The 10265-nt window shown below is 40.9% G+C and overlaps 1 protein-coding gene across 1 annotated transcript; it reads right to left on the bottom strand.

The window, feature by feature from the left end:
- Positions 1 to 8499: 8499 nt before the first annotated feature.
- LOC307249643 (G-protein coupled receptor 61-like) lies at positions 8500 to 9900 on the bottom strand (the record flags this gene model as incomplete). Its single annotated transcript, XM_080026472.1, has 1 exon — positions 8500 to 9900. The coding sequence occupies one exon, from the start codon at positions 9898 to 9900 to the stop codon at positions 8500 to 8502; it is 1401 nt and encodes a 466-aa protein (XP_079882598.1).
- Between the last annotated feature and the right edge of the window lie 365 nt (positions 9901 to 10265).

Below are 10265 nucleotides of genomic sequence, written 5' to 3'. Positions count from 1 at the left end.
TCACGAGAGTGTGTTTTCAATCGTGAGAGAACAACACAAACAGGATCCAGATCAACGGCAAGTGGCACAAAAATAAGAGAGTAGAAGAACGGTGAGAGTGGAGGAACACAGAAACAAGCTTAGTGTGTAAGCTGAACTAGTGAACTCTCAATCTTCTTTGCAGGAATGCTGAAGCAGGAACAGACTGCCTAAACACACACATCAAGGCCTGCCTGCAATCATGTAATATAAATAGTGACAACCAATGCCCAGCAAGGCTAGAAATTAAGTATGTACAAAACTTCCTCTCGTGTTTTTCCTGTAGTTTGAGCATTAATTATTACCACACCATTATTTCATTTGCAAAAATGCACACGCTTCCTAACGCCAGAATTCACTTTTTCTAAACTTTGCTCTATTGAATCTTCTTGCTGGTGGCATATTCATCACATTATTGAAAGATAACTGTAAAATTCCACTCTTTGAAAAATCCCTATAGACTACAAAGTTGAAGTTGTTCTTCATAATATCTCCTGTATATTACTCAACACTGCCTGACTATCTCATATTGGCCTGCAGTGTATTTTGGAACTTATCAAAGGTATTTGGAGCATGAGAGCCACAAAAGATGGTGAAGATCTCCATCTAGTGGTATGAAACTTTTATGCAGTTTGGCAAAAATGTGTCCTTTCTGAGAAAACAAATGCTTTTCAAGCAGCTTCACTTACCTTACATTGTAGGCCTACAGACACTAGACAGCAAACATCTGACTTGTTCATTGACAAAAACACAGGCTTAAAAGGGGGTTTGCCATGATTTGAAATCAACTAATACAATTAACTTTCTACATACAACATTATATAGCACAGTCAACAGAGGTGGCAATTGATATTTAAACAGTGTTGTCCATTTAACAGGCCTGCACTGAAGACCTATTTATTGTCAAATCATTCACTAATTTCCTCAACCATAATCCAATCAATTCCACTTAAAGACTTCAGAATATAATTAGATTGCGTTGATCTGTAAAACTGTAAAACACAATCTTTGAATTATTTTATGTTTGAATCAGTGGGAAATATGGCCAAAACAAAGGCTAACTCCACTCACAAACCGGTTCAAACTATGCCTTGAAGATTGAGAACAAGTTGCACATGTAAAAATCAAATGACTCAAACTAAACCTCTCTGTTACAGGAGCTTGGCAACAACACCTTTAAAAAAAAGTGTGTCGGCAGACGAAAGGTTTATCTTTTGCCAAGTTTAAACAAAAATCATGTTTCAATTTGTCTCCAGCTTTTTAAGAAATCTGACCCAGTTTTTTAGAGAGCTGACGCTCACCATCTGGTGCAGCAGCAGCAAAGGCTAATAACTTGAGGCCTACTTTTGTCTGAAACAAATATATTTACCACCCCCAAGAATGTCATACAATTATCTAAAAAACAAATCCGTCACATTCTCAAAGTCTTACCTGGAAATCGAGGTGAACAATGTCAGCCTGATGTTATCTTTTATTCCTTTTTTGCTTTTCACTTAAATCTCGGCTGCTTGGTCCAGCTTTTCTGTCTACACACCCCTTCGCTAAAAATGAGACCACTGTATATCACTGGCTGCCAGAGAATTTCCCCCCACTCCTTCAGAGCAAAGCTCATGGAATTCAGCATTTTGTTTGCAGAGACCGTACACCGAGAAAAGAAAAAAAACACAGGGCTCTCTCCTTTCATGAAGCCTATAAAGCTGTCATAAAATCAGTAATGTGAAATGTAAAATGCCATCAAACCCAACTGAAAAAAGCATAATTTTCTTAAATTTTACATACATTAAATTTTGTACACTCTGCATTCAAAGGCTGATGTTTCCAACACTATCATAAATCAACTTATCGTATAAACTTTCCATAATCATTTCTAGCACTATTCTGAAGGTTATTACAAAAGGAGTTGTTCATATGTTGGTAATTGTGTGATTTATGATACATTTTCTTCATAAAAATATGCCGAAAAGGCAACACTATTTTTGATGGTATTTTTTGATTTATAAAATAAAAAAAGGCCATATTCTGTTCTAAAAATTAAATAATGATTTTAACTCTGGCTATTTCCAACACCTAATATTGGGGTTTTAAAAAAATGCAAATGTAGCTACATATAATTATTCAGATATGGCCAAATTTGCAAATGTATTCAAACATTTCTTAAATAATTGTTATATAAAGAATTATTGTTTTAATGTAAGTAATCAACTGGCAAGGTTCATGATGATATAAGTTCAAAGTTGTACCCTATTTACCTGCAGTATCTCACCTCCAGTACAGTAGCCTCTATGTTAAGAGGGGATAACCACTAAAAAGCTACCAATATAAAAGGTCTATCGCATCAAAACCTCTGCTAGGGATGTAGGCCTATAGGATATAAAAAAAAATCACAACTAGAATTTGCCCACCCAGTAGGCTACCGATACCTGGTCTGGCCCATGGACTCAATGGCACAAACTTCGTTGAAACCAAAGCAAAAGTCGCATATAGATAGATAAAGGATGTCATGATGCATAGATTGTTACGCAATTTTAGATGAAATTGAGATTTGTGCATTATAACTTACACAACTGACGACAGCATAATAGGCTAAGTAGGTCTACTCACTACCATTAAGCCTATAGCCTACAACTTGTGTCAAGATGATGTAAAGCTACTTTGTAGGCCACGGCAGACTTCTGATTTTAGGCTACTGACAGTAAGTGCATTACGAAATGTAACCTTGAGCATAACATGCTTGCGTCGTCATGCACTGTGTCACTGTTTGCTGACTTACCACCTGACATCTGAGGCGTAGCTGGGAGGAGAAGTAGTCAAGACTGTAGTTGCTCAGGACAGGAGGATGTTCTACAGAAAACCGAGCACAGTACAGATAAGATAAGAGCGTATGTAAAACTAGCAGCAACCGTAAGCTCGCGAGCTGATACGCTGTCAGTTACACTGAGCAGCTGTGGTATCTTAGATATGAATAACGTCGCAGTAAAAATGTACCAATAGGCTATAACGTCACGAGACAGCACTAACGTTAGTTTAACGTCCTGATGATTCAGGGTAAGTATACGTTAGTTACTTCCCCAATGCAACTTTGCTTTACACCGAAACTAACGGAAAACACAGTAATCATTTGGGTTTGCAAATAATTAACAGAGGTAGGCCTTGTCGGCACCTTTGCTCAGATAGTTGGGCTTTTGTTTGACGTAAATGCACTTTTCTCTAAAGTTGAACTTTAAAAGGAGCCCCGCCCACTGTGTTTGTTCAAAGCATGGACCTATTACAAGGTTCAAAGGTCGCCCGATTAAATCACAAAAAAGGGCGTCCTGTCCTGGGGAACCCTATGGCTATTCAAAATTAGTTTGGTTGCATATAAGAGGCAGTCGCCTATAGTCATTATGATAATTGTCAATTTAACACCAAATGCTATTTTAGATATGGAGAAATTAAACAGTAGGCCCAGTTTGATTCTTAGCTATATAGCCTAGTGACCTACTATGGACATCAATGGAGGCACCTAAAAGCTCTCTGACTAGACCCTGTGGGTGTGGAAATATTAGATTTGATGAGTCTGATTAGTTTGGTTATTAGGGCCCGAGCACCGAATACGGTGCGAAGCCCTATTGAAATGCAAAGGATTTTTATTCTTCATCTTTATTATTTTTAGTCATTTTTGGCACTTTTCACCCCCTTCCCGTCATGCATACCTTGAAAATGTGTTGCGTACCCATCAGACCTGCAAAAAATTAAGTTGCAACTTATCGTTGGTTTCGAGTCCGGGCCAAAAAAACGGCGCCCCCTATGGCCACAAACAGTTTTTCAGGAAATGCATGCTCAAAAATTGGGCTAGAAGCCTGAAATTTTAGGACAACATGTAATGGCCCAAGGCGCACATAAATGCAATTTTGGTTGCGTTCCGAATCGCATACTTTCTACTATATAGTATGTAGAAAAAAGATTTAGAATGTCCCGATTCTTATGGCCAGATTTAGGATGGTTAGAAGTACCCGGATGTCCTACTTCATGCGGCCAAGATTGTTAGTGTTGAAAAGTGCATCCTATTTGGGCGATTCTGACCCACAATCCAGTGCGCACGTGAAGTAACGTAACATCGACGAAGCCTCCATATGAAAACAAACGGGGACGCGACGGATATAAAAGCAAGAGGCAAGCTCAAGGCGCAATGTTATGATGAAATAAGAGAGTAAAGTATGTCCCAATAGTATGCCTACTGCATCCTAACTACATTCTTTTTTATCGTAGGATGTAGTATGTAGAATAGAAAAAAGAAAGAGTATGCGATTCGGAACGCAACCCATATGTCCAGGGCCAAAATCAACAGGAAGTCGGCCATTTTGGATTTAGTGCCTAAAATCGCCATATTACAAATTACGAACTCGTCCTAGAGTTTTTACTCTTTTAATTTGAAATATGTGAATTTCTGACTCGAAAATCATCACAATGTTAAAAAATTCACAACTCCTAGCAGGAACATATTTAGCAAAACGAAAACTCTAGGGACACTCATAAGACATGGAAGATACACCAAAAAAAGTTTTGTTTGATTCCGAATAACTATGACGAAATGCCGGCCAATATTCGCCAAAATTCACTCATATGTCATAACTCCACATTACTCTGCAGGATTGCAGGGTAAAGTGGACTCATAACAACTTTTTGTGCAAAATATGATAGGTTAAGTCCTCAGACATGGAAGATGATATACCCGAAAGCTCGTTTTAATCGGAACCACCGTCTTGCAGCACCGGCGCGTCATTCGCCAAAAAACATCAAAAACAGACCTCATGAACCCTTTAATTGATCATAACTCAGGCTGTGTTACACCTAGATGCACAATATTTCATATAGCAATGTAAAATCCCAGGACAAACAAAAAAGCCTCTTGAAGCCCCGCCCCAAAATCAACAGGAAGACTTTTAATTTGAAATATTCTACAAAAAAACAGGAAGTTGGCCTAACTCCACCATACTCTGTATCATCTTCTCCAAATGTGTCATGGTCAATGACACCCAAGGCCTGAGGAAGCCCAAACACTAATATTCATAGAAAGTGAGAGCGCCACCTGTCAAAACGCCTTCGCCAGTAAACAGGAAGTAGCTGTAACTCCACTATACTCAGTCTGATCTTCTCAACATTTGATTGGCTTAATGAGACCCAAGGCCTGAGTAAGCCCACACAATAATATTAAGAAAAAGTGAGACTACTGGGTCAAGTAAATATTGCATGCTAGTTATTTACCTTCAAGTCCTACACACTTGATCAAATCAACCTCAAAGCAGCTCAGGGAGGTCTAGAGACAATGATAACACGGAAAGCCGGTTCTGTCGGCTCCGTGGCCTTCGTAGTTTCTCGGCGGCATCGCCACGAAACAGGAAGTCGCTGTAATTTCGCTCTGCAATGTCCCATGTGCTCCAAACTTCACCTGCCTGGTAAGAGCCCAGGCCTGAGGACGTCCTTGCATCCGTATCAAGCGCGTCGCGGCAACTTCCGCGCTTCCGGTGACAGGTATTGTGCCGCGCGCTCCGAAGAGGAGGAGACCGCGGCGTTCTCTCACCCGGAGCGCCGAGGCCAGCCGGGACGGCTTCCAGCACCGGAGTGCGAGGACCCGGTCATCACTGCTCGCAGTTTTAATTTGTCATATAGTCTGAGATAAGAAATGACAACTTGGGGTGAGTTTCTAGGTGATGTCTACTATGTCACTCTTTTTGTACCGGCTGGAATCAATTCAGCATGCGGCATGCATTTGCCTTGTCCCCTTGTTGTTCTTACAGCAGTATCTGTAATTTCTGAAATATTGTTAATGTGCCTAGAAATCTAGTTGAAATAAAGAAATTATATTGTTGTTTTCTTGCTCCTCATAATAGGTTTGCTTCTGACACAGAATACAGCGGCAACCTACTTGTCCATCGGCATCATCACTTCTTCATAACAACTGTGGGAAACATGATGACAGTGTGAGAAATACTCACACATGCAATCCCAAGTGTGCAGGGTGGGGGGGGGGGGGGTAACTAAAACTAAATGTCAGCTCTGGTTTAGTCTAGGGAATTTATTTTAAGAAGTCACAGAGGAGGGTGTTTGGCTGGATTCCCAATAGAATAAGCTCCTCCTACCGCCCACTACAGCATGAAGAAATGTCACTAGGTAATAATTGCCATGGGGATGGCAGAAACTGGCGAGGGCTGGGGGTGGTTTGACTGAGGGCCATCGTTGAGGTGTGAGGCCTGTCGCACACCAGCATCTTCCAACAGAATCACAGCATTAAACAGTGGCAGGATGCATTTTTTCATATTTCTTTGCAGTTCTTTCTTTACATCAACCAATCTATCTATCCATCCATCCATTCATCCCAGTATCTGGTCTGTTGAAGGTCATATCACTGGCTTTGGCCTTTGAAGTTCAAATTACCTTAAGGTCAAAGCGTTTGAACTGTATCTTTCCACTCTCCTCTTTGCAATGGAATATCAAAGCAAAGCCAGGAGATGATGCCTAGCATATTGAATCAGTACAGTTATACAGTAACAGAGCACTGAGTTGTTGTAGGACTGTAAGGACCCTAAATGTTAACGTGCATTTGGTATCACCCAACCCTATCCATGACAGCAGCCTCAATACCGTTGGTACAATTATGAGAATGCATCCAAAATGTTTTAACAAACAGAGAAACTCTTTATTACAACAGTATTTCTCATTCAACTTTCAGCCACGTGTTTTTCTAAACACATTCATATCATTGTAGTCCAGCATAAGTTATTTTTTTATTTTTGTCACAGCATTAAAAAAAAGTTAAAAAATCCTAACACAAACATTCCACATCATACACAAGGATTTTCAGACATAATGAAAAGAAGATATCAAGCTGAACAAGCTTTTGAATTATGGATTGGCATTGTTGCTCAAAAAACATGGAAAACATATCTGAAAAACCCTGTTATCCACATTAAGTAAGAAATATTATGTTGTTTCAATCTAACATTTCCATTTATATTTGATCATATTTATACCAAACATTTCAGCTCCTCATCAATCGAAAGTCTGCACCCTCATTTCTAATAAAACTTCATCAAGCCAATCACTTTCATATCCTTACAACATTAGCAGGAGTCGTACTTGACACGGAACTGCACAGGATTGTAAAATAATCTTCTTTCGTTCCCATATGTGAGGTACTGCAAAAACCTAATCAGGGTAGTCAAACAAATCTAAATTTCGTTCTCCTTCAAATCTGTATAGCTGAAAAAAATCAAAACAAAGAAGCAGCTACTGCATACGTGTCAAAATACTTTCATAAGTACTTAAACTCATGAATAAAATGAAGATGTTAAATGAAACACACAACCATCATACAGTTTATAGTTTTAAAAAAAACATACAGTTTAGTACATATACCAAATTTAAGGAACAAAATCACATTTGGATGCAGTGCATCAAGAGAAAAATTGTTTTTTAAAATATCTATATCCAAATGCACTGATAAATATATCCCATGGCAGAACGCTGTTTGATCCTTTTCTTAGAAAAAAAAAGGTTTGGACAAGCACCAAAGAAAGCAGTACCAAATTCAGATGTTAGCTGTAAACAACTCAAAGCAATTCCATATTCCATGAGAGTCTAAATATGAACGTCTCCTTATCGATTATAATCAGATTGGCATACGAGTTAAGAGTGTTATTGTCATTGATGAAAGCCTTACTACCAATCAATAGTGACTGCAGTGCTTTTCTCTCAATAGAGTCCCTAATTACTGATAACTGTTTGTATGTTATTGCTGTCTGCTTTGACATTACCGTAATTTACAAAACTCTTTTCAAAAATAATCCTTTTACCAGTCTCCTAAATGATTGATTTGTCAGTCACAAAAATATTATCAGTTGGTGTGCGGAACCATTTAATCTTCACTTCTGAATACCAAAGGCAGCTTGTCTAATAGCACTGCTTCACCGCAGAATACAAAAGAAATTAAACGAGAGGGAGCCAGTGTATTTCAGGAAGGGTTCACTCATTCGTCATTCGAGATCAAAGAGATATTCTGAAAAGATTTCGCTTTATAAACTATTTGGTTACCTAGAATCAAACGAAGAATTCATGTTGATTTTTATAAATAAAAATAAAAAAAGCCTTTCACAAGTTACATCAATATTAATTAACTGAGTCATTTACTGTACAGAGCTGAGCGGTTGTGTGGAATGTTTTCAAATCCAGCAGTCATTTCCCTGTTCACAAACAAAATTTTGAAATGCATCTCAAACAACTACATGTCATTTTGTCATCGTGACCATTTATTTGATGGAATCTGATGAGTGCAATGTTTCAAAGATACAATGTAAAGCCTTTTAAGTGAACTGTTGGACAGCCGTCAGTAGGAATAGAGAAACGTTTTTCTTTTTTTTTACTGAAATACCTTTTAAAACATCAATGTTTTAATCTGAATGTTTAAAATGTGTATTGTTTTCAGGAAATAAAGACATTAAAAACTTAATTGTCTGTATATATGTGGTTGTTTTTTGCCTGCTCGCTCTCAACAAATTCTGAAGTCTCCTCTGCAATCTGTCCGGGGATACGAAAATCAATTGGTATGGGCTGTGCTGGCTCGGGTGGTTGTGGTTGAGGCCCGGGGCAGCAGGCCTCCCCTTTAGGACTTGAGGTACTGTGAGAGTTTTGTGGATCCAAGTTGCAGCCTGTGCCCTGAAGAAACTGAAGGAAATTCTCCTCTATGGATCCTTCACGACTGGGCAACCTGTCCTCCATTTCAGCGCCTGCTCGACGAAACAGACAAGGTATATGCTTGCCCAACTCCTCTCGAATCTGTCTGTTCAGACAGCCATAGAAAAAGGGGTTGGAGGTGAAGCAGAAGTAGCCAATCCAGGTGACCACCTCCTCCAGAGAGGCTAGTGTGGCTGGAGGGCTGGCAGCCAGTGCTGAATACAGGTGGAAAGTAAAGTAGGGCAGCCAGCATAAAAGAAATTGCCCACCTACTGCTGCCAGCACTGCTGCAGCCTTTCCGCCCCCAAAGGGACGCTGCGGAGTGGCTCTGCCCGTCCCAGTCCCCGTCCCAGAGCTGGCAACCATTGTGGAACGGCTGCTTAGGGATTCTGACCGCTGGCGACGAGGTGTGTCCATCCAGGTAGGCAGAGGCCCATGGTGCATGGCTGCTACCCGAGCCACTTTAAACATATTGCAGTACACAACAAGAATGACCAGAAGTGGGCAAAGGAAATACACCAGAGTAAACAGGACCATGAAGGCCATGCGGTTTGACCCTCCCCCGGTCCAATGTAGTGAGCAGCGCCTATGACCCTGAGCAGGGGGAGATGGGCCTGCCCCTCCTACTCCAGGAACAGCACTGCTCTCCAGAAGAGGACTTCTTCCACCTTGCAGGAACCAAGCCAGCAGTGGCAGAGCAGACATGGCTAGGGCCTTGACCCATATCCCCACCAGCACTGACGCCACTAGGCCAACTGTCATCTTCACTTCGTAGCGCATAGGGTGCATGATGTAGTAGTAACGCTCCAAATTGATGACGGAGATGGAGAGTATGGCAGCGCTAACCAGGCACACACTGAGAAAGAGGTAGCTCCGGCAGAGGGCCTCCCCAAAGAAGGCTCGGCTTGAGAGCATGCCAAGGGGCATCAGCACCAGGGCTGCCAATAGGTCCACCACACACAGGTGAAACACAAAGGAAAACTTGTGGAGCTGTGGGGCCTTGGCAATGACGGCCATGACAGACACATTGCCCACCACAGCCAGCAGATCCATGAGCAGCATGGCAAGCAGGGCTAGTGACTGGGACAGAGCCCAGCCCTCAGGTAGAAAGGAGGCGGACACGTTGGACATGAGCTGTGGAGGTGGGTGGGAGGAGTTCCACACTGACTCCATTGATGGGTGGGATGAGGTGGGCAGGCAGGATCAGTCAAGGCCCCATCACCCATCCTTCAAAGCCAAGAAGTACGGCCAGAAAACAGCGGATTAAAAAAGGTTTAAAAGCTGCCTTATATTAGTTTGCAGGGTGATGCTGTGCTCGTCGGGAGATTTTATGATTCCAGTCCATTTAGAGAGACTTCATTTCTGTCATCAGTCATTAAGTACCCTAAAACAAGAGAGGAAAACAGATGTTCAGGTGAGTTTGCATGTGTATTTCTGTAATGGGTGAATGCATATTTGCACTTCTGGGTTATATGAAATAACTCTTCCAATAGCTTGCTTGTGCGGAATTCCCCTCTTGTCCCAACTACCGTTAAAAT

This window comes from Ammodytes marinus (genome assembly GCF_949987685.1).
Source record: "Ammodytes marinus genome assembly, chromosome: 4".
NCBI classification, from domain to species: Eukaryota; Metazoa; Chordata; class Actinopteri; order Uranoscopiformes; family Ammodytidae; genus Ammodytes; species Ammodytes marinus.
This window is presented reverse-complemented; position numbering and strand designations above follow the sequence as displayed.